This window comes from Ranitomeya imitator, chromosome 2 (assembly GCF_032444005.1).
Source record: "Ranitomeya imitator isolate aRanImi1 chromosome 2, aRanImi1.pri, whole genome shotgun sequence".
Lineage (NCBI taxonomy): Eukaryota > Metazoa > Chordata > Amphibia > Anura > Dendrobatidae > Ranitomeya > Ranitomeya imitator.
In genome coordinates this window covers 372,405,163-372,432,701 of record NC_091283.1, presented here as the reverse complement: position 1 = coordinate 372,432,701, position 27,539 = coordinate 372,405,163, and the positions used below count along the sequence as shown (strand labels likewise).

General features: G+C 46.2%; 1 protein-coding gene across 1 annotated transcript in view; it reads right to left on the bottom strand.

Moving 5' to 3' along the window:
• The window catches only part of LOC138663975 (oocyte zinc finger protein XlCOF22-like), a 38,898-nt gene extending 11,730 nt beyond the window's left edge, over positions 1 to 27,168 (bottom strand). The window contains exon 1 of the mRNA XM_069750371.1: positions 27,119 to 27,168. Within this exon, the coding sequence (XP_069606472.1) occupies positions 27,119 to 27,145 (27 nt within the window). The 5' untranslated portion in view covers positions 27,146 to 27,168. The remainder of the gene's footprint in view (positions 1 to 27,118) is intronic.
• Between the last annotated feature and the right edge of the window lie 371 nt (positions 27,169 to 27,539).

The window sequence follows — 27,539 nt, the reverse complement described above, 5'->3', positions numbered from 1 at the left end:
ACTCCCAACGTCCTGCTCAGATCCTCCAGACAATACCATTGCGTGTAGCGGAAGGGACTAATCATTCTCGATATTTCATGAGGGCTATAATGAAAACCAAAGAACGTTTTCCACAGCGGGAATACTTTCCCTGCAGATTGTTCTTTACTCCTTTCCGCCTCCGTTAATTCAATTCCCAGTAAATCTTTGATCTGGGCTATTATCATCATCATCATTGGGATGCTTGGTTTAAGCCATGGTCAGTGGCCATTTTAAAACAACTGCGCAAGATATGAAGCGAGAGGACGCACTGAGAGTGCAGACAAGTAAGAAGAACTTTTTTTTCTCTCTCTCTCTCTTCTACTGTGGATGCGACATGGGGGCCAAGCGCATGGGTACCAAGCACATGGGGGCCCATGATTAAAGGGAATCTATCAACCCCTGGGATGTATATGACCGATTAATATGGGCATACATGTGATAGAAATGTTAAACTAGTCCTACGAGTATGCCTCATAATTGCGGTCTTGTTGTTGAAAATCATATTCTATTTCTATACAACAAAGGAAAACACCAGCGCTACCAATGGAAAAGATACCCTTTGCTGCTGCATCAAAACAGCCAGATTCCAGGGCTGTCAATGTAAGTAAACAATATGAGTAAAACAGGATGATACCGCGCTAAAGGGAAATGTCTGTGCTGAGGAATCTATATACCAATAGGTGGAGTATACAAAAGTTGCCCCTATTAATAAACTCCCCGCTGAGTCTCTGCTACATGTGATGGCAAAAAATGGAAGGATAAGTGCACTGTGATAGATACTATGCTGAGCACAACGTGGTACCAGAGGTGTTGGCACTAACCAATACGAGTCTGACTCCTCGAGGTCTGATGATAGACGTAGTGCCAGAGGTACCAAGGATCCGAGCGCCTGGAAAGTGAGTCCAGCACATGAGACGCTGATCCTGAGGAACAAGTACTGGGCGAGGAAGCCAGCGCCAGGTGGCAGCAGCCAAACAGGAAGGCGGTGAGTCGGCGTGGAAACCAGGAACGCCCCAGCCAGTGGCGTCCCTGGAGACAGTGAGGGAAAAGAAAAAATGGCCGACGGGAGCGCTCACTGTGTGACGTCACAAAAAGTGTGGAGCAACACTTGGTTCCAGTATTGCTCCACACTTTTTGTGACGTCACACAGTGAGCACTCCCGTCGGCCATTTTTTTTTCTTTTTCCCTCACTGTCTCCAGGGACGCCACCGGCCGGGGCGTTCCTGGTTTCCACGCCGACTCACCGCCATCCTGTTTGGCTGCTGCCACCTGGCGCTGGCTTCCTCGCCCAGTACTTGTTCCTCAGGATCAGCATCTCATGTGCTGGACTCACTTTCCAGGCACTCGGATCCTTGGTACCTCTGGCACTACGTCTATCATCAGACCTCGGTGAGTCAGACTCGTATTGGTTAGTGCCAATACCTCTGGTACCACGTTGTGCTCAGCATAGTATTTATCACAGTGCACTTATCCTTCCATGTTTTCCCATCACATGTAGCAGGGACTCAGTGGGGAGTTTATTAATAGGGGCAACTTTTGTATACTCCACCTATTGGTATATAGATTTCTCAGCACAGACATTTCCCTTTAGCGCGGTATCATCCTGTTTTACTCATATTCTATTTCTGTATGCTAATGACTTCTTCCAGGATAGAGGGTGTGTGATGCCTGGAAGAAATCTTTGACTCATGTCTCCATTATCATACCACCCGCCTCCAATAGCACGATTTTACAGTACCTATTCTGCCCCGTATGATAAGATGCTCCCCTTCCTTCCTCCTTGCATAGTTAGGAACCATACAGTTTCTGATTCCCCTGTCACCCATGCATGCATGTATGGATAGCACCTTATCACTGCGCAAGCCGGAAGTCATATTTGAATAAAAGTATATGCTGTAGTGTGTAAATTAACAATAAATAATGAAAAAAAAAATAATTTCTAAATTGAATAAACTGGTTTCAGATGCTTATTTCTTCATTGAAAAGCAAAAAGTTCTATGTCATGATTCAAGCCATTGGGATCCATGGTATTAAGGTTAAAAATACATTTAGATTTAATACGAGGCATTAATGATATGTGGTCCCCTGTTTTTAGGGACGTGCTTGAGCCCCCCAAAAATAGCATTCTTAGGGAATTTTATTATGTTTGTTTAAGAAATGACAGCATATACTTTTATTCAAATATGTTACTTTGATTTTTATTGTTTGTAATAAAATGTATATTTTTACATAATAATAATAATCTTTATTTATATAGCGCCAACATATTCCGCAGCACTTTACAGTTTCAAACACAACAGTCATAAGTAACAACGTTAAAAATACAATAATTAAAGAAAAATAAGACGGCCCTGCTCGTGAGAGCTTACAATCTTCAATGAGGTGGGGGAGATACAAAGTACAGGTGTGTATTTACAATGATGTATTTACAATGATGGTCCAGCCATCTTTAGGGGGTGGAGGATAGAGGGAGATAGTGAATGGGCTACACACACAAACATAAAATGACTTTGATTAGTGAACGTGGTAGGCCGCTCTACAAAAATGTGTTTTAAGCGAGCGCCTAAAACTATGCAAATTGTGGATGGTCCTATTATCTTGGGGTAGAGCATTCCAGAGGATTGGCGCTGTACGGGAGAAGTCTTGGAGTGGGGAGTGGGAGGTACGGATTAGTGCAGAGGTTAGTCGAAAGTCATTTGCAGAGCGCAGCTGTCGGTTAGGCTGATAGACCGAAATGAGGGAGGAGATGTATGGGGGTGCCGCACTGTGGAGAGCTTTGTGGGTGAGAACAAATATTTTGTATTGTATCCTGTAATGAATGGGCAGCCAGTGTAACGACTGGCGAAGAGCGGACGCGTCCGAGTAACGATTAGCTAGATGGACAACCCTGGCTGCCGCATTAAGGATAGACTGGAGAGGGGAAAGACGAGTAAGGGGGAGGCCAATTAATAGAGCGTTACAGTAGTCCAGGAGGGAGTGGATCAAGGCGACAGCGGGGTTTTTTGTTGTTTCCATGGTGAGAAAAGGGCGGATTCTAGAGATGTTCTTTAGGTGTAAGCGGCATGAGCGGGCAAGAAATTGTATATGGGAGGTGAAGGAGAGATCGGAGTCAAACATAACACCCAGACAGCGCGCCTGCTGCCGGGGAGTTATTATGGTGCCACCCACGGAGAGGGAAATGTCAGATTTCGGGAGGTTAGTAGATGGCGGGAGCAGAAGAAGTTCAGTTTTGGAGGTTGAGTTTCAGATAGAGAGCGGACATGATGTTGGAGACTGCAGACAGACAGTGGCCTTCTGTAATACAGCGGGGTAAGGTCAGGGGATGACGTGTATAGTTGTGTGTCATCAGCATAAAGATGGTACTGAAAGCCAAATCTGCTGATTGTCTGTCCAATTGTGGCTGTGTAGAGGGAGAAGAGAATGGGGCCAAGGACTGAGCCCTGAGGTACCCAGTCAGTGAGAGGAAGAGGAGATGAAGTGGAGCCAGAGAACAGAACACTGAAGGAGCAGTCAGACAGATAGGAGAACCAGGAGAGAGCAGGGTCATTAATGCCTAGTGACTGGAGCCTAGAGAGTAGGAGAAAGTGGTCAACAGTGTCGAAAGCTGCAGAAAGGTCGAGAAGAATGAGCAGAGAGTGGTTACCGTTACATTTTGCTGTCAGAAGGTCATTGGTCACCTTGATGAGTGCAGTTTCAGTCGAATGTAGGGGGCTGAAACCGGACTGTGAAGGGTCTAGGAGGGAGTGAGTGGAGAGGTAACGGGTAAGGCGGGTTTCTTTAGAAATGGAGTAATGATAGAGTGTTTGAAGGAGGAGGGGAAAATGCCACAGGAGAGATTAAAGATTGTAATTAGGCGAGTTGTGACAACTGGAGAGAGAGACTGGAGGAGATGTGAGGGAATGGGGTCAATGGTGCATGTAGTCGGACAAGAAGAAGGGAGGAGCTGGGAGACTTCTTCTGTTATGGGATCGAATGTGGAGAGTGAGCCAGGGGGCATGCAGGGAGGGAGGGGTGTCACTGAACTTGGTGTCTGGGAGCGATTTCCTGACGGATGTTATCTATTTTCTCTATAAAGTGGGAGGCTGTTATGATCTGGTGGCCTAGGAGCAGCATGAGACGTACTCTGGAGAAAGTGGTACCTTTACTGACCGCAAACCCTGAACTAGCAGCGCAACTAGAAGTAGCCGTGGGGGGTACCTAACACTCCCTAGACCCCTCGACACAGCCTAAGAGCTAACTACCCCTAAAGACAGAAACGGGAAAACTATCTTGCCTCAGAGAAAATCCCCAAAGGATAGACAGCCGCCCACAAATATTGACTGTGAAAGGAGAGGGAAATAACATACGTAGACATGAAATCAGGATTTAGCATAGGAGGTCATACTAGCTAAAAAGGAAGAATAGGACAGAGTACTATGCGGTCAGTATTAAAACACTAGAAAATATCCACCACAGAAAATACAAAACACTACATCTGACTAAAGACATGGAGGGTATATCTGCATCTCCAGAGACACAGCTAGGCTGCAAAAAATCCTTCACAGACAAAGCTGGACAAAACAAAACAAGAAAATACACAGACTATAAGGTCCACGGCAGGTGGACAGCAAAAACAAGGCCAGAACTTATCTTTGAAGAAATGAACAGCAGACCAGGAGAGACCAAGTATGGATGTGAATCCTCCAAAAACAATGGACAACTGGCACTGACAAAGGATAAAGCAGGACTTAAATAGCCCAGCCCAAATTGCAAAATATGGATACACCTGATAAATGCTGCGATCCAACTACCGCAGCACTACCACTGATAACCACCGGAGGGAGCCCAAGAGCAGAATTCACAACAGTACCCCCCCCCCTTGAGGAGGGGTCACCAAACCCTCACCAGAGCCCCCAGGCCGATCAGGACGAGACAAATGAAAGGCACGAACCAAATCGTCAGAATGAACATCGGAGGCAACAACCCAAGAATTATCCTCCGGGCCATAACCCTTCCATTTGACCACATACTGAAGCTTCCGCCTCGAAAAACGAGAATCCAAAATCTTCTCAACCACATATTCCAACTCCCCATCAATCAACACCGGGGCCGGAGGATCAGCAGAGGGAACAACGGGCACCACATACTTCCACAACAAAGATCTATGGAACACATTATGGATGGAAAAAGAGGCTGGAAGGGCCAAACGAAAAGACACCGGATTGATAACCTCAATAATCCTATAAGGACCAATAAACCGAGGCTTGAACTTAGGGGAACAAACCTTCATAGGAACATGACGGGAAGACAACCAGACCAAATCCCCAACCCGAAGCCGGGAACCAACACACCGACGACGGTTAGCAAAACGCTGAGCCTCCTCCTGAGACAACACCAAATTGTCCACCACATGAGCCCAAATCCGCTGCAGCCTGTCAACCACTGAATCCACACCAGGACAATCAGAAGGCTCAACCTGCCCTGAAGAAAAACGAGGATGAAAACCAAAATTACAAAAAAAGGCGAAACCAAGGTAGCAGAACTAGCCCGATTATTAAGGGTAAACTCGGCCAATGGCAAGAACGCCACCCAATCATCCTGATCAGCAGACACAAAGCATCTCAAATAAGTTTCCAAAGTCTGATTAGTTCGCTCCGTCTGGCCATTTGTCTGAGGATGAAATGCGGAAGAAAAAGACCAATCAATGCCCAACCTAGCAAAAAAGGCCCGCCAAAACCTAGAAACAAACTGGGAGCCTCTGTCGGACACAATATTCTCCGGAATGCCATGCAAACGAACCACATGCTAAAAAAAACAACGGAACCAAATCAGAAGAGGAAGGCAATTTAGGCAAAGGTACCAAATGAACCATCTTAGAAAACCGGTCACAAACCACCCAGATAACCGACATCCTCTGGGAAACCGGAAGATCTGAAATAAAATCCATAGAAATATGCGTCCAAGGTTTCTCAGGGACCGGCAAAGGCAGAAGCAACCCACTAGCGCGGGAACAGCAAGGCTTAGCCCGCGCACAAATCCCACAGGACTGCACAAAAGAACGCAAATCCCGCAACAAAGAAGGACACCAAAAGGACCTACCAACCAAATCTCTGGTACCAAAAATCCCAGGATGGCCAGCCAACACAGAACAATGAACCTCAGAAATCACTTTACTAGTCCATCTATCAGGAACAGTTTCCCCACTGGACATCGGTCAGGTTTATTAGCCTGAAATTCCTGAAGAACCCGTCGTAAATCAGGGGAGATGGCAGAAAGAATCACTCCTTCCTTCAGAATGCCGACCGGCTCAAGAACCCCAGGGGAAATCAGGAAAAAAACTCCTAGAGAGGGCATCCGCCTTAACATTCTTAGTACCAGGAATGTACGAGACCACAAAATCAAAACGGGAGAAAAACAGGGACCATCGAGCCTGTCTAGGATTCAGCCGTTTGGCAGACTCGAGGTAAATCAGATTCTTATGATCGGTCAGGACCACAATACGGTGCTTGGCCCCCTCAAGCCAATGACGCCACTCCTCAAATGCCCACTTCATAGCCAACAACTCCCGATTGCCGACATCATAATTGCGTTCCACAGGCGAAAACTTCCGAGAAAAGAAGGCACACTGTTTCATCAAGGAACCATCAGAATTCCTCTGAGACAGAACGGCCCCTGCCCCAATCTCAGACGCGTCAACCTCAACCTGAAATGGAAGAGAAACATCCAGCTGACGCAACACAGGGGCAGAAGTAAATCGGCGTTTAAGCTCCTGAAAGGCAGAAACAGCCACAGAGGACCAATTCGTCACATCAGCGCCCTTCCTCGTCAAATCGGTTAGAGGTTTAACCACACTGGAGAAGTTGGCAATGAAACGACGATAAAAATTAGCAAAGCCCAAGAATTTCTGAAGGCTCTTCACAGATGTGGGCTGAATCCAATCATGAATGGCCTGAACCTTAACTGGATCCATTTCTATAGATGAGGGAGAAAAAAATGAAGCCCAAAAAAGAAACCTTCTGCACTCCAAAGAGGCACTTCGACCCCTTTACAAACAAAGCATTATCACGGAGGATCTGAAATACCATCCTGACCTGTTTCACATGAGACTCCCAATCATCGGAAAAAATCAAAATATCATCCAAATATACAACCATGAACTTATCAAGATAACTCCGAAAGATATCATGCATGAAGGACTGGAACACAGATGGGGCATTAGAGAGTCCGAATGGCATCACAAGGTATTCAAAATGGCCTTCGGGCGTATTAAATACAGTTTTCCACTCGTCACCCTGTTTAATACGAATAAGATTATATGCCCCTCGAAGGTCAATCTTAGTAAACCAGCTAGCCCCCTTAATCCTAGCAAACAAATCAGTAAGCAAAGGCAAAGGGTATTGAAATTTGACCGTGATCTTATTCAAGAGGCAATAATCAATACACGGTCTCAAGGAGCCATCCTTATTGGCAACAAAAAAAAAAACCTGCCCCCAATGGTGAAGAAGATGGCCGAATATGCCCCTTCTCCAAAGACTCCTTAATATAGCTCCGCATGGCGGCATGTTCTGGCACAGACAGGTTGAAAAGTCGACCCTTAGGGAACTTACAACCTGGAATCAAGTCAATAGCACAATCATAGTCCCTATGTGGTGGAAGGGAACTGGATTTAGGTTCATCGAATACATCCTGGATATCTGACAAAAACTCAGGAATTTCAGAAGAGGGGGAAGAGGAAATCGACATCAAAGGAACGTGATCATGAACCCCCTGACAACCCCAACTAGTCACAGACATGGATTTCCAATCTAACACCGGATTATGTAGCTGTAACCATGGAAAACCCAGCACAATATCATCATGCAAATTATGCAACACCAGAAAACGACAATCTTCCTGATGGGCTGGCACCATGCGCATGGTCAGCTGTGTCCAAAACTGAGGTTTATTTTTAGCCAACGGTGTAGCATCAATCCCCCTTAAAGGAATAGGGTTCTGCAAAGGCTGCAAGGGGAAACCACAACGTCTGGCAAATTCTAAGTCCATTAAAGGGAACCTGTCACCCCGTTTTTTCAGTAGGAGATAAAAATACCGTTAAATAGGGCCTGAGCTGTGCTTTACAATAGGGTATTTTTTATCCCCTGATTCCCTACCTATGCTGCCGAAACACCTTACAAAAGTGGCCTTTTTCGCCTGTCAATCAGGCTGGTCAGGTCAGATGGGCGTGGTCACAGCCGCGGGCTGCCGCACGTGCGCAGATGGACATCGCGGCGGCCATTTTCCTGAAGCCCCGGGAAGCAGGAGACTCCATCTGCGCACGCGCGGCCTCAGGAAGATGGCCACGCCCACCGAGAAACCGCTGAATAGCGGCGAGCGCGCTCTTTTTCTACAGCTGCAGTGCATTCGGCACTTGCGCATGCGAGAAGCACTACGCCACCAACGGGAACATAAGCAAGATGTGGGGGAGAAACAGCGCTGTGACCACGCCCATCTGACCTGACCAGCCTGATTGACAGGCGATAAAGGCCACTTTTGTAAGCTATTTCGGCAGCATAGGTAGGGAATCAGGGGACAAAAAATACCCTATTGTAAAGCACAGCTCAGGCCCTATTTAACGGTATTTTTATCTCCTACTGAAAAAACGGGGTGACAGGTTCCCTTTAAATTCAGAGCGGCGCCTGAATCCACAAATGCCATGACAGAAAATGAAGATAATGAGCAGATCAAGGTCACAGATAACAGAAATTTTGGTTGTACAGTACTGATGGTAACAGAACTAGCGACCTATTCTGACGCCTAAATCCTTGTCGTTCAGCTCTAGACAAAATCCTATCACACTGCATAGGCTCAGGGCTCCCCTCGGAGGACAACTCCACAGTGTGCACAACTCTGCGCTCGCACAAGCGCCGATCAATCTGAATGGCCAGAGACATAGAATCACTCAGACCAGCAGGCGTGGGGAACACCACCATAACATCTTTAACGGATTCAGAAAGACCCTTTCTGAAAATTGCCGCCAAGGCATCCTCATTCCATTTAGTCAGTACAGACCATTTTCTAAATTTCTGGCAATACGATTCTGCCGCTTCTTGACCCTGACACAGGGCCAACAAGATCTTCTCAGCTTGATCCACAGAATTAGGCTCATCATACAATAACCCCAATGCTTGAAATAAAGAATCAACATTAAGCAAAGCAGGATTGCCAGATTCCAGGGAAAATGCCCAATCCTGTGGGTCACCACGCAGCAAGGATATGATGATTTTAACCTGCTGAATGGGATCACCAGAAGAACGGGGTCTCAATGCAAAAAACAGTTTACAATTATTTTTGAAACTCAAAAATTTGGATCTGTCACCAAAAAATAAATCAGGAGTGGGAATCTTAGGTTCTAAGGCAGGAGTCTGAATAATAAAATCTGAAATACCCTGTACCCTAGCAGCAAGCTGATCCAGCCGAGAAACTAACTCCTGAACATTCATGTTAATACTTGGTTCCGTAGCCACCCAGAGATTAACAGGGAAGAACACAGAATAGACTGGAGAAAAAAAAATGGCTCAAGAGCTTCCTTCCCTTCTTCTGAGATGCATTTAACTCATTGTTGGCCAGTTGTACTGTTGTGATCTGGTGGCCTAGGAGCAGCATGAGACGTACTCTGGAGAAGGTGGTACCTTTACTGACCGCAAACCCTGAACTAGCAGCGCAACTAGAAGTAGCCGTGGGGGGGTACCTAACACTCCCTAGACCCCTCGACACAGCCTAAGAGCTAACTACCTCTAAAGACAGAAACGGGAAAACTATCTTGCCTCAGAGAAAATCCCCAAAGGATAGACAGCCGCCCACAAATATTGACTGTGAAAGGAGAGGGAAATAACATACGCAGACATGAAATCAGGATTTAGCATAGGAGGCCATACTAACTAAAAAGGAAGAATAGGACAGAGTACTATGCGGTCAGTATTAAAACACTAGAAAATATCCACCACAGAAAATACAAAACACCACATCTGACTAAAGACATGGAGGGTATATCTGCATCTCCAGAGACAGCTAGGCTACAAAAAATCCTTCACAGACAAAGCTGGAGAAAACAAAACAAGAAAATACACAGACTATAAAGTCCACAGCAGGTGGACAGCAAAAACAAGGCCAGAACTTATCTTTGAAGAAATGAACAGCAGACCAGGAGAGACCAAGTATGGATGTGAATCCTCCAAAAACAATGGACAACTGGCACTGACAAAGGATAAAGCAGGACTTAAATAGCCCAGCCCAAATTGCAAAAAATGGATACACCTGATAAATGCTGCGATCCAACTACCGCAGCACTACCACTCATAACCACCGGAGGGAACCCAAGAGCAGAATTCACAACAGGAGGCCAGGTCATCAGCACAAATGTCTGTGATATAGGCTTGTACTTTTGGCCTGAGTAGGGAGTGAAAGGTGTCAAAAAGTTTCTTGGGGTTGTTGGATAGTGAGGAGATCAGAGTGGTGAAGTAGGTCTGTTTGGCGAGGTGAAGGGCAGAGTTATAGGTTCTTAACATAAATTTGCGTGTTTTTCTCTGTAAGTGTTCAGCACGCCTAGAGCATCGCTGGAGAAATCGGGTTTGCGATGTGAGCCAGGGCTGTTTTACTCTGTGTTTGGAGGCTCTGAGGGTGAGGGGAGCTACTTGGTCAAGGGTGCTTCTAAGAGTGTCATTGAAGTGATGTGCAGCCAGATCAGGACAAGAAAAAGAGGAGATTGGGGACAATGATGAGTGTAGGGAGTCTGAAAGTGTATGTAGATTTCTGAATGTGTGGTAGACAGGATAGTGCTGGGGTGGGCGAGGAATTGTGAGTGTAAAAGAGAGAATGTTGTGGACAGAGAGGGGAAGCGGTGAGTTATCTAGGTAGGAGATTGAACAGAGCCGGACAAAGACCAGGTCAAGGGTGTTAAGTGTTGTGAATTCTGTTGTCGAGCTCCCTCCTGTGGTCGTGAATGGTACTCCGGCGTGTTCTGTCTATGGGCTACCTCTGGTGGCTATGAGTGAAGCTGTTGCTTCTGAGGTTCCTTACACAGGTGACGTGGTTTATCCTGGTTGACTGCTCTATTTAACTCCTCTCAGATCGTTACTCCATGCCAGCTGTCAATGTTTTTCCATTGCTTCAGTTCGCTCCTGGATCTCTCTGGTGACCTGCCTTCTCCTGCAGAAGCTAAGTTCCTGATAGTCATTATTTGTTCACTGTTTTCTTGTCCAGCTGGTTATCATGATTTTGTCTTGCTAGCTGGAAGCTCTGGGATGCAGAGTGGCATCTCCGCACCGTGAGTCGGTGCGGAGGTCTTTTTTTTGCACACTCTGCGTGGTCTTTTGTAGGTTTTTGTGCTGATTGCAAAGTTACCTTTCCTATCCTCTGTCTATTTAGTAAGTCTGGCCTCCCTTTGCTGAAACCTGTTTCATTTCTGCGTTTGTGACTTTCATCTTTACTCACAGTCAATATATGTGGGGGGCTTCCTTTACCTTTGGGGAATTTCTCTGAGGCAAGGTAGGCTTTATTTTCTATCTCTAGGGCTAGATAGTTCTTAGGCTGTGACGAGGCGCCTAGGTCTGGTCAGGAGCGCTCCACGGCTATTTTTAGTGTGTGTGATAGGATTAGGGCTTGCGGTCAGCAGAGCTCCCACATCCCAGAGCTCGTCCTGTATGAGGTTTAACTATCAGGTCATTCCGAGTGCTCCTAACCACCAGGTCATAACAGTTAAGGTACCGTCACACTAAGCGACGCTGCAGTGATACCGACAACAATGTCGATCGCTGCAGCGTCGCTGTTTGGTCGCTGGAGAGCTGTCACACAGACAGCTCTCCAGTGACCAACGATCTCGAAGTCCCCGGGAAACCCGATGTTTACCCTGGTTACCGTTGTAAATGTAAAAAAACAAAACACTACATACTTACATTCCCGGTGTCTGGTCATGCCCCTCGCCTTCAGCTTCCCGCACTGACTGAGCGGTGACGTTACCGCTGTGCTGTGCTTTACGGCTGGCTGGCGCTCACCAGTCAGTGCGGGAAGCTGACGGCGAGGGACCTGACCAGACACTGGAATGTAAGTATGTAGTGTTTGTTTTTTTACATTTACAACGGTAACCAGGGTAAACATCGGGTTACTAAGCGCTGACCTGCGCTTAGTAACCCGATATTTACCCTGGTTACCAGTGAAGACATCGCTGAATCGGCGTGACACACGCCGATTCAGCGATGTCAGCGGGAGATCCAGCGACAAAATAAAGTGCTGGACTTTCCCCAGCGACCAACGATCTCCCAGCAGGGACCTGATCGTTAGTCGCTGTCACACATAACGATTTCGTTAACGATAACGTTGCTACGTCACAAAAAGCAACGATATCGTTATGTGTGACGGTACCTTTACCGTCTTTGTGTGTTTCAGAGGTTGAGAGCTGTAAGAGGCCTAGAGAAGTGGTTAGTGATAGAAGCTGGGATGCAGATGTGGAATTGAGGCTGTTAAAGGGGATGTTGAAGTCTTCCAGGATAAGGGTTGGTAGTTCTAAGGACATGAAGTGTGGCAGCCAGGCAGAGAAATGGTCCAGGAAGTGGGTGGGTGAACCTGGGGGCCAGTATATGACCGCTACTCTGAGGGTGAGGGGACATTTTTATATAACTGTCTTTTATATCTAATATCAAGATGAGGTGGAGCCATGAGCTACATAATATCATGGAGCAACAACAACTCATCCCCCTCTGACAAAGGAAATAGCAGTGTTTCTGAAACGAAAAAGGGAGAAGTACCGCACTTCCAAGCATCCGTACTCCAGAAGTAGTGAAACGTCACGCGCCGAATGATCCAACAGCTTATACAGGCTATACACCAAGGCAGTAAGCATTATCACAGACTATTACTTGTATCAGCGCTTGTGTGCTTTAAGTTTTGCTATTTGTTCACCACAAATATAAGGAACAATGATTGTTTCATTCCTGGCCTGCATATTCAATGTTGTGTCGGCATACACCTGTAGTATTGCTGTCATGCATTGGTTTCTGCTTGGAATTATATACATCATAAACAGGGGTGTATTTTTCCACTTGCCACTTTAACCCCTTAACGAGCGCCGATATGCCTTCTAACGGCAGTATTTAAGGGTACTTATTCATCAGCGCTAGTGATGAGCGAGTGTACTCGTTGCTCGGGTTTTCCCGAGCACGCTCGGGTGACCTACGAGTATTTGTTAGATTTAGTTTTCATCATGGCAGCTGAATGATTTACAGCTATTAGCCAGGCTGAGTACATGTGGAGGTTTCCTGGTTGCTAGGTAATCCCCATATGTAATCAAGCTTGCTAGTAGCTGTAAATCATGCTGCTGAGGCGATGAAAACTTAATCTCCAAGCAGTCATAAATACTCGGAGACCACCCGAGCGTGCTCGGAAAACCCGAGCAATGAGTACACTCGCTCATCACTAATCAGCGCTGCTTTTTAACAACGTTGAGAAATAAGGGTATAACGCCCCCCAGTGTCGGAAAATCTCCAGGGTATACAAAACCTACAAGCGAACAGGAGTATACTCTCATATATAAATGTAAGTAGAATGAAGCCCTGAGTCTAAAAATAATTATATCAAAAAGTGAAATTTTATTAGACAAGGCTCATTGTAAATACAGAAATGGCTAAAAGCCTAAATGCACAAAAACATGACGAGAAAACAGGGAAAAACCACATAAAAAACAACAGCTGCCTAAGGAGGTACACCCCTAAATGTTGGTGCTACGAGTGGGCATAGAAGGAATATATAGGGCATCCTACCATTAAAGGACAATTGTAAAGGGAGCCCATATATGCTAATATTACAGCCCCTACGCCCAGTGTAATCTCACTTGTGCAGCCCAGCATAACCGTAACTTATCCATGTGGGAAGGAGGAACCTAAAAAGGCAGCAGGAAGGGCCCTTCCTGCTGCCTTTTTAGGTTCCTCCTTCCCACATGGATAAGTTACGGTTATGCTGGGCTGCACAAGTGAGATTACACTGGGCGTAGGGGCTGTAATATTAGCATATATGGGCTCCCTTTACAATTGTCCTTTAATGGTAGGATGCCCTATATATTCCTTCTATGCCCACTCGTAGCACCAACATTTAGGGGTGTACCTCCTTAGGCAGCTGTTGTTTTTTATGTGGTTTTTCCCTGTTTTCTCGTCATGTTTTTGTGCATTTAGGCTTTTAGCCATTTCTGTATTTACAATGAGCCTTGTCTAATAAAATTTCACTTTTTGATATAATTATTTTTAGACTCAGGGCTTCATTCTACTTACATTTATATATGAGAGTATACTCCTGTTCGCTTGTAGGTTTTGTATATTTTGTGGAGTCGCGGTTGCGCTCTCATTTTCTGGTCCCGTATTTTTAGGACCATATATTCTCAATGTATATCCAGTATGTCAGTTTTTGTTAAACTAAAATCTCCAGGGTACCAGCGACAGGGGGTACCTGAGAATCCAGTAAACATGACCATGGTCTTTTCTTTACAGTCTTCTGTCACATGATCGCAGTTTTCCCAAAATAAAAATCTGATTTACAATTCATTTCTCTCTCCTCTCATATGATCTAACAGATCAGAAAAGAGAGAAATGGGGTCCCCCGTACCACCCCCAATACCATCTCCAGACCCTCCTGTTCCGTTTCCCGGACTTCCATGTCATCTTCCTGGAAAAACATGGAGGCCGTATGTGCCTGCAGAGATCTGTCGTCCGGTACCCGGCAACAAAAGGGAATTATTTTTATCATAGATGTTAGGGTTGTGTTAGGCTTGGAGTTAGAATTGGGATTTTTTCAAAGGTATATAAAAAAAATGATGACGCTAGTGTTGAGCGCAAGTGCTCACTACTTGAGATTGCATCGTGTGCTCGGGAATAATCAGAGTATCGCAGATCCCCGCATGTTTTTGGGGGTTTATCTAACAGCCATGAAACATGCATGGAGGGACTTTAGCATGTCACTCAAGCACCCACGATAGTTGGTGTATACCCAAGCACCTGATGCAGACTGGGAGTAAGAAGCACTTGCGCTCAACACTAATGACGTCTGTGTCGTACTGGTGGGTTCAAAATGCTCACTATATCACTGGATAAAATCCTTTACGGGTGTAGTTTCCAAAATGGGGTCTCATGTGGGGGGTTTGCACTGGTTAGACACATCAGGGGCTCTCCAAAACGCGACATGGAGGTATCGGCATACTCAGGAGAAATTGCACAACAAATTTTGTGGTCCATTTTCTTCTGCTACCCTTGTGAAAATAAAAAATGTTTGGGTCTACAGTTAAGTTTTGTGAAAAAAGTTAAATATTTTTTTCCTTACAAATTGCTCCAGTTTTCGTGAAACAGCTGAAGGGTTAATAAACTTCTCAAATGTGGTGTTGAACACACCTTAAGGGGTGTATTTTTTAGAATAATGTCACTTTTGAGAACTTTCTGTCATAGAGGCTTCCAAAGTCGCTTCAAATGTGGTGTGGTCCCTAAAAAATGATTCTGTAAATTTTGTTAGAAAAATTAGAAAAAGTTGGTCAACTTTTAACACTTCTAACTTCCTGAAAAAAAGAAATAATGTTTCCAAAAATGTGCTGATGTAAAGCACATATGTGGGAAATGTTATTTATGAACTATTTTATGTGACATATCTCTATGATTTAAGGGCACAAATATTAAAAGTTTGAAAATTGCAAAATGTTCCAAATTTTTGCCAAATTTCCTTTTTTTCATACATAAACGTAAGCCATATCGAAGAAATTTACCACTATCATGAAGTACAGTATGTCATGAAAAAACAATCTTAGAATCAGTGGGATACGTTGAAACGTTCCAAACTTATTACCACATAAAGTGACAGCGGTCAGAATTGTAAAATTTGGCTGGGTCACTAAGGTTAAGGTTTACAATTGAATGAGCTTGGATGCAATAATACTACTTAGACTGTGATTTTGAACACAATTCATAAGATGAAACATAAGTACACTGAGTAAGACGTCTCCTCTATGCTCCCAATCACTGGCTATGTTGGTCACTGTGTCAGCCACGGATTAGCTGTAGAGATTACATGTTAAGATTGATCAGGAAATACAGAGACTGGTGGGGAACCCAAGCAGTGGTGGTCCATGAGTTGTGTGTGTGTGGGGGGGGGGGGATCATTAATATGACTATTACTATTTTTTTATTTTTCAGTAGTCATTTTTTTCTTTACATCTACTAATAAATCCTATATCGTTTAGGCCACACACGCAACAAGCAGTTTATTCCTTGGACTCTTCAGCTAAATATGTTTCCCATAGACTCATCTAATATATAATTGCCTAGAATACTACTTCCTGCAATTTGTGCCAACTTCCGTGGCTTTGTCCGGAGCTAATGTCCGGAGCTAAGTGACGTCAACAGTGTCCAGTGTCTGATTGGTTGCCGCCTGCTGCGAGCGACCAATCAGAAACGTGCCGTACTGTGACACACTCCGCCCGCCATTTTGGTGTGATTTTTGAATTTTTACCTCACAGCAAGTTTCTACTGCGTGGAGGCGGGCCCAGTGACGTTGCTCTTCAAGCTCCTGCCGAATTTCGTCAAAAAAATGATAATACCATTTACCAAAACTATATATATTTAGTTGTGAAGTGGTTCAGTGACATTTTCACACCAATTTTGAACTTTTGTTTGGTGTTTTCTCCAAATACTGCCTATTATTTTTGTTCTTTCTTACTATTATTTATTAATTGTATTATTCTTACATTTGAATAAATAAAGTATATATGGATTCTAGACTCCCGATTCTTTAGAATCGGGCTGCTATCTAGTCTTCCATAACGGTAATTCATGTCCCATTTTACCCATTTACCAACACTGGAATCAGCATTAGCAATACTGCAGGAGATATTCATTACACGTGACAGGAGAAATAACTTCATGCTGAGGATGACATCTTCATTTTTGACTACGGCTGTATAAACATGTTGGGTCAGAGTCCGTTAATAATTACATTACCATAAGCCGCCTATATGAATGTTTGTATGTATGGGGGAGTTGGGGAGAGACAGCCAACAGCCGAATGATCGTTCCGCCAACAGTTATCTCATGTGTATGGGGCCATTAGAATTACCCTGACAGGCAGAGATAAAACACTGTACTACAGTAGTGCAGTGTATCACCGATGCAATATCATGGGTTTGCATGTTGTATCTGAGGCAGAAAGAGACAGATAGAGCCTCTTTCATCTTATCTCACAGGAAAAATATATCTTTGTACCGTGTTATACAGCAGATGAAACCTGAGAGTCCTCAGTGGTTGATACCCTTTAATGGCAGACTGAAAAGATGGTAACAAATATACTGTAAACTCATGAAGAGACCAAAGGAGTCTGGATATCGGCTATTTGTTTCCATCTTTTCAGTCAATAAAATGCATCAACTACTGAGGACTCTCAAATGTGATTATTTGTTATTTGATCGGAGGCGCACAGAGGGGGAGGCCTGTTCCCACCAACACACCCCAATATATCGCCATGACAGCTGGGGCCTAACAATGGTGTCCTAAAACAGTGTCATTAAGAATATAAGGCTAAATACAGCGTCATTGTCCAAAGAACTAAAAAGTTCTATTTCTGGGGTAATAACGGCCCCTCACACATCTATAGCACCGGCCCGAGGCCACATCTCCAGACTTGTGAAACTGATCCAGGAGGTCGGTGCTGTGTCCTGGGGTCATCTGTATTAGGCATGGGGAGAAGGGGGGCATTAATTTATTAGCCGGTGGGGTGGGTGGTACCATACTGTGGGGGGCATCTTATAGTATCATAATGTGTGTGGAGGGGGTTGGCGGCACTGTGGGAACTTTATACTCTGTGTGCGGGGATGGCGGCATTGTGGGGACATTATAATGTGTGAGGGGATATTATACTGTGTGTGTGGGGGGATGGCGGGTACTATGGGGACATTATACTGTGTTTGGAGGGATGGCGGAACTGAGGGGACATTATACTGTGTGTGGGGAGGATGGTGGCACAGTGGGGACATTATACTGTGTGAGGGGATATAATACCGTGTGTGGGGGGATGGTGGGTACTATGGGGACATTATACTGTGTTTGGAGGGATGGCGGAACTGAGGGGACATTATACTGTGTGTGGGGAGGATGGCGGCAGAGTGGGGACATTATACTGTGTGGGGGGAGAGCGGCACTGTGGGAACATTATACTGTGTGTGGGGGGATGACAGCACTGTGGGAACATTATAATGTGTGTGGGGGATGGCAGCACTGTGGGGACAGTATAATCTGTGTGGGGAAGATGGCGGCACTGTGGGGCCCCCATATTGTGTGTGGGAGGATGGTGACATTGTGGGGACATTATACTATGCGTGGGGGGATGGCGGCACTTTGGGGACATTATACTGTGTGGGGGATAGCAGCACTGTGGGGACATTATACTGTGTATTGGGGGATGGCGGCACTGTGGGGACATTATACTGTGTATGGGGGGATGGCGACACTGTGGGGACATTATACTGTGTGGGGGGATAGCGGCACTGTGGTGACATTATGATGTTCGTCCTTTGTAATCGAAGGTGACCATGACTTCAGGGTTAGAAGAGAATTAGTAGTTATGGGTCTGGAGGTGGCTGATGAGTCCATTCCGGGCCCTGAAGGTTCGCCCACATACTTACTTAACATAAGGAAGCAGATGTGGTCAGTTCACCAGATTCTACTTGTGCCTTGCGGACAGCGCGCTTTCTTTTTGCGCCAAAGATTTTCCTATCTTCAGCTGCACGTGCTCCTGAGGTGATCCTGCCCCGCCAACCTGGACGATCCAGGGCAAGCTCTTCCCATTCATTGGTGTTGACTTCCAGGTTTTTGAGAGACACCTTAAGGCAGTCTTTATAGCGCTTCTCCTGCCCCCCAACTGCTCGCTTTCCTTGGCACTGATCTCCATACAGCAGTTGTTTCGGTAGTCGTCTGTCAGGCATTCTAACGTGTCCAGCCCACCTGGCTTGGCTTTCAGCAGGAGAGTGTAAACGCTGCAGAGCCCAGTTTTTTCCAGAATTGCCGTGTCCAGGACATTGTCTTGCCACCTGATGTAGAGGGGTCTGCGGAGGCAACTCATGTGGAAATGATTAAGCTGTTTAGCATGCCGGCTGTAGACTGTCCAGGTCTTGCTAGCATAGAGAAGTGTGGTGAGGGCCACCGCACAATAGACCTTCAGCTTGGTGGTAAGGCTGAGTCCCCTTCGTTCCCAGACGTTCTTACGCAGTCTCCCGAAGGCGGCACTGGCTTTGGCAATTCTGTTATTAACCTCAGCGTCTATGGGTACTTAACGGGAAAGTGTGCTGCCTAAGTAGGTGAAGTTACCGACTGCTTTGAGGTTTTGCTACTTCACCGTGATACGTGGCTCCTTGTATAGTTTTCTTGGAAGAGGTTGATACATGACTTCGGTTTTTCTAATGTTAATCTCGAGACCAAAACTGTCGCAAGCTTGCGAAAAACAGTCCATTTCATGCTGCATCTGCTGTTCCATGCTAGCGTTAAGTGCACAGTCATCAGCAAATAATTAACGGATAACAGTCTCATGCACTTTCGTAACTGCCTTCAGGCATTTTGGGTTGAATAGCGTGCCATCAGTCCTGTACCTGACCTGGATTCCATCTTCACAATTGTTAAAGGCATCACTTAACATTGCAGAGAATAGTATACTGAACCGGGTTGGAGCAAGCACACAGCCTTGTTTTATGCCATTTGTTACTGGGAAAGCCTCAGATTCGTCTCCATCGTTCAGAACCTTCACCATCATGGAACTGCCGGACATTTGAGATGAACTTACTCGGGCAGCTGAATTTTGCCATGATCTTCCACAGGCCGTCTCTACTGACTGTGTCGAAAGCCTTAGCTCCTGGACTTTTCCTGAAGTTGACGTGCTGAAAAGACCATATCTACTGTTGAACGTTTAGCACGGAAACCACACTGGCTTTTGGGTAATAGGCCTTGCTCAAGGTGATGTAAAAGGCGGTTGAGCAAGAGGCGAGCCAATATCTTGCCTGCAGTGGACAGAAGGGAGATGCCTCGATGGTTGTCACAAGATTGGCGATTACCTTTCCTCTTGTATATATGAATTATGCTGGCATCTTTCATCTGTTGCGGAACCTGTTCCTTTTTCCACATATACTGGAATAGATTGGTCACCGTTTGCATCAGAGCAGGGCCGCCAGCTTTATATATCTCAGCAGGTATAACATCATTTCCGGGTGCTTTTCCACAAGAAAGTTGCTTTACTGCTTTCCTGACTTCATCTCCACTTGGAAGAACATCAAGGTCCTTGTTGATTTCTACCTGGGGCAGGTGAGCAATAGCCTCATCATTGATGTTGGCAGGGCGATTAAGAATATTATTCAAGTGCTCAGCCCACCGTTCCAGAATTTGTTTCTTTTCTGTCAGCAGCTTAGTTCCATCTGCGTTAAGCAGAGATGAAGAGCTTGATGACTGGGGTCCAAATACAGCTTTGAGCGCATCGTAGAAGCGTTTCTGGTCATGGGTATCTGCATAGCCCTGAATTTCGTCGGCCTTCTTGCTAAACCAGTTATCCTGCATCTCGCATAGCGTGATCTGTACCTTTCTTAGCTAACGATTTTGATACACCTTGTACCGCTGATGTTTCTCTTCTAGGAGTGTCTATATTTCCTCGTCGTTTTTATCGAACCAGTCTTGATTATTTCTGGCTGCTGATCCGAGATGCTCCGGAGCAGTATTATAAACAGCATCTCTCAGAATTGTCCACTACTCCTCAACGCCGATCTCCTCTGCCTGCAGTATATTTAACCCCTTTACCCCCAAGGGTGGTTTGCACGTAAATGACCAGGCCAATTTTTACAATTCTGACCACTGTCCCTTTATGAGGTTATAACTCTGGAACGCTTCAACGGATCCCAGTGATTCTGACCAGGTTTTCTCGTGACATATTCTACTTCATGATAGTGGTAACATTTATTTGATATTACCTGCGTTTATTTGTGAAAAAAATGGAAATTTGGCGAAAATTTGGAAAATTTCGCAATTTTCCAAATTTGAATTTTTATGCAATTAAATCACAGAGATATGTCACACAAAATACTTAATAAGTAACATTTCCCATATGTCTACTTTACATCAGCACAATTTTGGAACCAAAAATTTTTTTTTGTTGGGAAGTGATAAGGGTTAAAGTTGACCAGCAATTTCTCATTTTTACAATACCATTTTTTTTTTAGCGACCACATCTCATTTGAAGTCATTTTGAGGGGTCTATATGATAGAAAATACCCAAGTGTGACACCATTCTAAAAACTACACCCCTCAAGGTGCTCAAAACCACATTCAAGAAGTTTATTAAACCTTCAGGTATTTCACAGGAATTTTTGGAATGTTTAAATAAAAATGAACATTTAACTTTTTTTCACAAAAAATTTACTTCAGCTCCAATTTGTTTAATTTTACCAAGGGTAACAGGAGAAAATGGACCCCGAAAGTTGTTGTACAATTTGTCCTGAGTACACCGATACCCCATATGTGGGGGTAAACCACTGTTTGGGCGCATGACAGAGCTCGGAAGCGAAGGAGCGCCATTTGACTTTTCAATGCAAAATTGACAGGAATTGAGATGGGACGCCATGTTGCATTTGGAGAGCCACTGATGTGCCTAAACATTGAAACCCCCCACAAGTGACACCATTTTGGAAATTAGACCCCCTAATGAACTTATCTAGATGTGTGGTGAGCACTTTGACCCACCAAGTGCTTCACAGAAGTTTATAATACAGAACCGTAAAAATAAAAAAAATCATATTTTTTCACAAAAATTATTTTATTTCCCCAATTTTTTATTTTCCCAAGGGTAAGAGAAGAAATTGGACCCCAAAAGTTGTACAATTTGTCCTCAGTACGCTAATACCCCATATGTGGGGGTAAACCACTGTTTGGGCGCATCGGAGAGCTCGGAAGGGAAGGAGCGCCGTTTGACTTTTCAATGCAAAATTGACAGGAATTGAGATGGGACACCATGTTGCGTTTGGAGAGCCACTGATGTGCCTAAACATTGAAACCCCCCACAAGTGACACCATTTTGGAAAGTAGACCCCCTAAGGAACTTATCTAAATGTATGATGAGCACTTTGACCCACCAAGGGCTTCACAGAAGTTTGTAATGCAGAGCCGTAAAAATAAAAAATAAAATTTTTCCCACAAAAATTATTTTTCAGCCCCCAGTTTTCTATTTTCCCGAGGGTAACAGGAGAAATTGGACCCCAAAAGTTGTTTTCCAATTTGTCCTGAGTACGCTGATACCCCATATGTGGGGGGGGACCACCGTTTGGGCGCATGGGAGGGCTCGGAATGGAAGGAGCGCCATTTGGAATGCAGACTTAGATGGAATGGTCTGCAGGCGTCACATTGCGTTTGCAGAGCCCCTAATGTACCTAAACAGTAGAAACCGCTCACAAGTGACCCCATGTTGGCAACTAGAACTTTGAACCCCCAAGTGTTTCACTACAGTTTATAACGCAGAGCCGTGAAAATAAAAAAATCTTTTTTTTTTTCCTCATAAAAATTATTTTTTAGCCCCCAGTTTTGTATTTTGCCAAGGGTAACAGGATAAATTGGACCCCAGAAGTTGTTGTCCAATTTGTCCTGAGTAAGCTGATACCCCATATATTGGGGTAAACCCCTGTTTGGACAAACGGGAGAGCTCGGAAGGGAAGGAACACTGTTTTACTTTTTCAACGCAGAATTGGCCGGAATTGAGATCGGACGCCATGTCGCGTTTGGAGAGCCCCTGATGTGCCTAAACAGTGGAAACCCCCCATTATAACTGAAACCCTAATCCAAACACACCCCTAACCCTAATCCCAACAGTAACCCTAACCACACCTCTAACCCAGACACACCCCTAACCCTAATCCCAACCGTAAATGTAATCCAAACCCTAACTTTAGCCCCAACCCTAACCCTAACTTTAGCCCAACCCTAACTGTAGCCCCAGCCCCAACCCTAACCCTAGCCCAAACTTTAACCCTAGCCCTAATGGGAAAATGGAAATAAATACATTTTTTTTCCCTAACTAAGGGGGTGATGAAGGGGGGTTTGATTTACCTTTATAGCGGGTTTTTTAGCGGATTTTTTTGATTGGCAGCCGTCACACACTGAAAGACGCTTTTTATTGCAAAAAATATTTTTTTGCGTTCACACATTTTGAGAGCTATAATTTTTCCATATTTGAGTCCACAGAGTCATGTGAGGTCTTGTTTTTTGCGGGACGAGTTGACGTATTTATTGGTAACATATTCGGGCACGTGACATTTTTTGATCGCTTTTTATTCTGATTTTTGTGAGGAAGAATGACCAAAAACCAGCTATTCATGAATTTCTTTTGGGGGAAGCGTTTATACCGTTCCGCGTTTGGTAAAATTGATAAAGCAGTTTTATTCTTCAGGTCAGGTCGATTACAGCGATACCTCATTTATATCATTTTTTTTTTGTTTTGGCGCTTTTATACGATAAAAACTTTTATAGAAAAAATAATTATTTTTGCATCGCTTTATTCTGAGGACTATAACTTTTATTTTTTCGCTGATGATGCTGTATGTCAGCTCGTTTTTTGCGGGACAAGATGACGTTTTCAGCGGTACCATGGTTATTTATATCCGTCTTTTTGATCGCGTGTGTTAGGGGTCGAGTTCCTGCCTCTGCACAGGGAGAATCTTGGGCCATCTCTAGTTTATAATAAACATCTATTTTTACTCGGTGCGTTCCGCTAGCCGTAACAGCGTGTTATTCCACTTTTTGTTTGGCGGTACGAGAATAAAGCGTTGTTTTTGCCTCGGTTTTTTTTTTTACGGTGTTCACTGAAGGGGTTAACTAGTGATATAGTTTTATAGGTGGGGTCGTTACGGACGCGGTGATACTAAATGTGTGTACTTTTATTGTTTTGTTTTTTTATTTAGATAAAGAAATGTATTCATAGGAACAATATTTTTTTTCTTTTGGAATTTTTTTTTACACATTGAAATATTTTTTTTTTTTACACTATAACATTGCCCCACGGGGGGGGCATCATGTTATAGTGTAAGATCGCTGATCTGACACTTTGCTGGGCACTGTGTCAGATCAGCGATCTGACGTGCACTTTTCCTATGCTTCCCGGCGCCTGCTCTGAGCAGGCGCAATAAAGCCACCTCCCTGCAGGACCCGGATGCCGTGGCCATCTTGGATCCAGGCCTGCAAGGAGGAGGAGGAGGAGGTAAGAGACCCTCGCAGCAACGCGGTCACATTGCGTTGCTGCGGGGGTCTCAGGGAAGCCCACAGGGAGCCCCCTCCCTGCGTGATGCTTCCCTATACCGCCGGCACATCGCGATCATGTTTGATCTCGGTGTGCCGGGGCTTAATGTGCCGGGGGCGGTCCGTGACCGCTCCAGGAACATAGTGCTGAATGTCAGCTGCGATAGGCAGCTGACACTCGCCCGCGCTCACGGGCTATGACGCACTATCCCGTCGAGGGTCAGATAGGCCCAGGTCACCTTGACGGGATAGTACGTCTAAGGTCAGAAAGGGGTTAACAGTCTGCCATCAAGGTCACTGGCAAATTTCCTTGCAATTCTTTTATTTTGCAGCTTATAGATATTCAGCCTCTTTGTCGTTTTCTGCCCTTAATGTATCCTCGCAGGTAGGATGCAGAGCCTGCACTTAGACACAATGAGGTGATGGTCAGTCCAGCAGTCTGCACCGCACATGGCCCTCGTCACTCTAAAGTCCATCTCATCCCTTTCCCTGGCAATGATGTAATCAATGAGATGCCGATGCCTCGAGCGTGGATGCATCCATGGTGACATCGGAGATATTATACTGTGTGGAGAGATGGTAGCACTTTGGCGACATTATACTGTGTATGGGGGGATGGCGGCACTGTGGGGACATTATACTGTGTGTGGGGGGATGGCGGCACTGTGGGGACATTATATTGTGGAGGGATGGCGGCACTGTGGGGACATTATACTGTGTGTGGGGGGGTGGCGGCACTGTGGGGACATTATACTGTGTGTGGGGGAATGGCGGCACTGTGTGGACATTATACTGTGGGGGGATGGCGGCACTGTGGGGACATTATACTGTGTGTGGGGGTATGGAGGCACTGTGGGGACATTATACTGTGGGGGGGGTGGCGGCACTGTGGGGACATTATACTGTGTGTGGGGGGCTGGCGGCACTGTGGGGACATTATACTGTGTGTGGGGGTATGGAGGCACTGTGGGGACATTATACTGTGGGGGGGGGGGGGGTGGCGGCGGCACTGTGGGGACACTATACTGTGTGTGGGGGGATGGCGGCACTGTGGGGACATTATACTGTGGAGGGATGGCGGCACTGTGTGGACATTATACTGTGTGTGGGGCGGTGGCGGCACTGTGGGGACATTATACTGTGTGTGGGGGGATGGCGGCACTGTGGGGACATTATACTGTGTGTGGGGGGATGGCGGCACTGTGGGAACATTATACTGTGGGGGGATGGCGGCACTGTGTGGACATTATACTGTGTGTGGGGGGATGGCGGCACTGTGGGAACATTATACTGTGGGAGGATGGCGGCACTGTGTGGACATTATACTGTGTGTGGGGGGATGGCGGCACTGTGGGGACATTATACTGTGTGTGGGGGGATGGCGGCACTGTGAGAACATTATACTGTGGGGGGATGGCGGCACTGTGGGAACATTATACTGTGTGTGGGGGGACGGCGGCACTGTGGGAACATTATACTGTGTGTGGGGGGATGGCGGCACTGTAGGGACATTATACTGTGTGTGGGGGGATGGCGGCACTGTGGGGACATTATACTGTGTGTGGGGGGATGGCGGCACTGTGGGGACATTATACTGTGTGTGGGGGGATGGCGGCACTGTGGGAACATTATACTGTGTATGGGGGGGGGGATGGCAGCACTGTGGGGACATTATACTGTGGGGGGGGGGGTGGCGGCGGCACTGTGGGGACACTATACTGTGTGTGGGGGGATGGCGGCACTGTGGGGACATTATACTGTGGAAGGATGGCGGCACTGTGTGGACATTATACTGTGTGTGGGGCGGTGGCGGCACTGTGGGGACATTATACTGTGTGTGGGGGGATGGCGGCACTGTGGGGACATTATACTGTGTGTGGGGGGATGGCGGCACTGTGGGAACATTATACTGTGGGGGGATGGCGGCACTGTGTGGACATTATACTGTGTGTGGGGGATGGCGGCACTGTGGGAACATTATACTGTGGGAGGATGGCGGCACTGTGTGGACATTATACTGTGTGTGGGGGGATGGCGGCACTGTGGGGACATTATACTGTGTGTGGGGGGATGGCGGCACTGTGAGACATTATACTGTGGGGGGATGGCGGCACTGTGGGAACATTATACTGTGTGTGGGGGGACGGCGGCACTGTGGGAACATTATACTGTGTGTGGGGGGATGGCGGCACTGTGGGGACATTATACTGTGTGTGGGGGGATGGCGGCACTGTGGGGACATTATACTGTGTGTGGGGGGATGGCGGCACTGTGGGAACATTATACTGTGGGGGGATGGCGGCACTGTGGGGACATTATACTGTGTATGGGGGGGGATGGCGGCACTCTGGGGACATTATACTGTGTGGAGGGGGATGGCGGCACTGTGGGGACATTACACTGTGTGTGGGGGATGGCGGCACTGTGGGGACATTACACTGTGTGTGGGGGATGGCGGCACTGTGGGGACATTATACTGTGTGTGGGGGGATGGCGGCACTGTGGGGACATTATACTGTGTGTGGGGGGATGGCGGCCCTGTGGGAACATTATACTGTGGGGGGATGGCGGCACTGTGTGGACATTATACTGTGTGTGGGGGGACGGCGGCTTTGTGGGAACATTATACTGTGTGTGGGGGGACGGCGGCACTGTGGGGACATTATACTGTGTCTGACCGGGGCGCTGTACTGTGGGAGCAATATGCGTTTCCTGCCTTCCAGTTATTCGGAGTTGGGCCGTATGTATCTATCAGAGGAGAGGGGAGAAAGCGTTATAGCTCTTAGCAATAAAGAATCTCCAGCACCTACCTCCACATGCAGAGCCGCACACCACATATATGGCTGTTCTGTGCGCACAGGACCTGTGATGAGGTCACAGGAGGGGAGGAGTCAGGGTCACATGATCAGGGGCCTCAGAGTATGCAGGACTCTGCTGTGCTGGTTGTCATGGTGCTGGATGAGGGGAAGTTTATGTGTGGGGTCAGGAGGGGTTTACAGTGTGGAAGTAGCAGAGCCGTGTGTGTACGAGGTGTACGGAGCGGAGCCGTGTGTGTACGAGGTGTACGGAGCGGAGCCGTGTGTGTACGAGGTGCATGGAGCGGAGCCGTGTGTGTACTAGGTGTACGGAGCGGAGCCGTGTGTGGAGCGGAGCCATGTGTGTACTAGGTGTATGGAGCGGAGCCGTGTGTGTACGAGGTGTGTGGAGCGGAGCCGTGTGTGTACTAGGTGT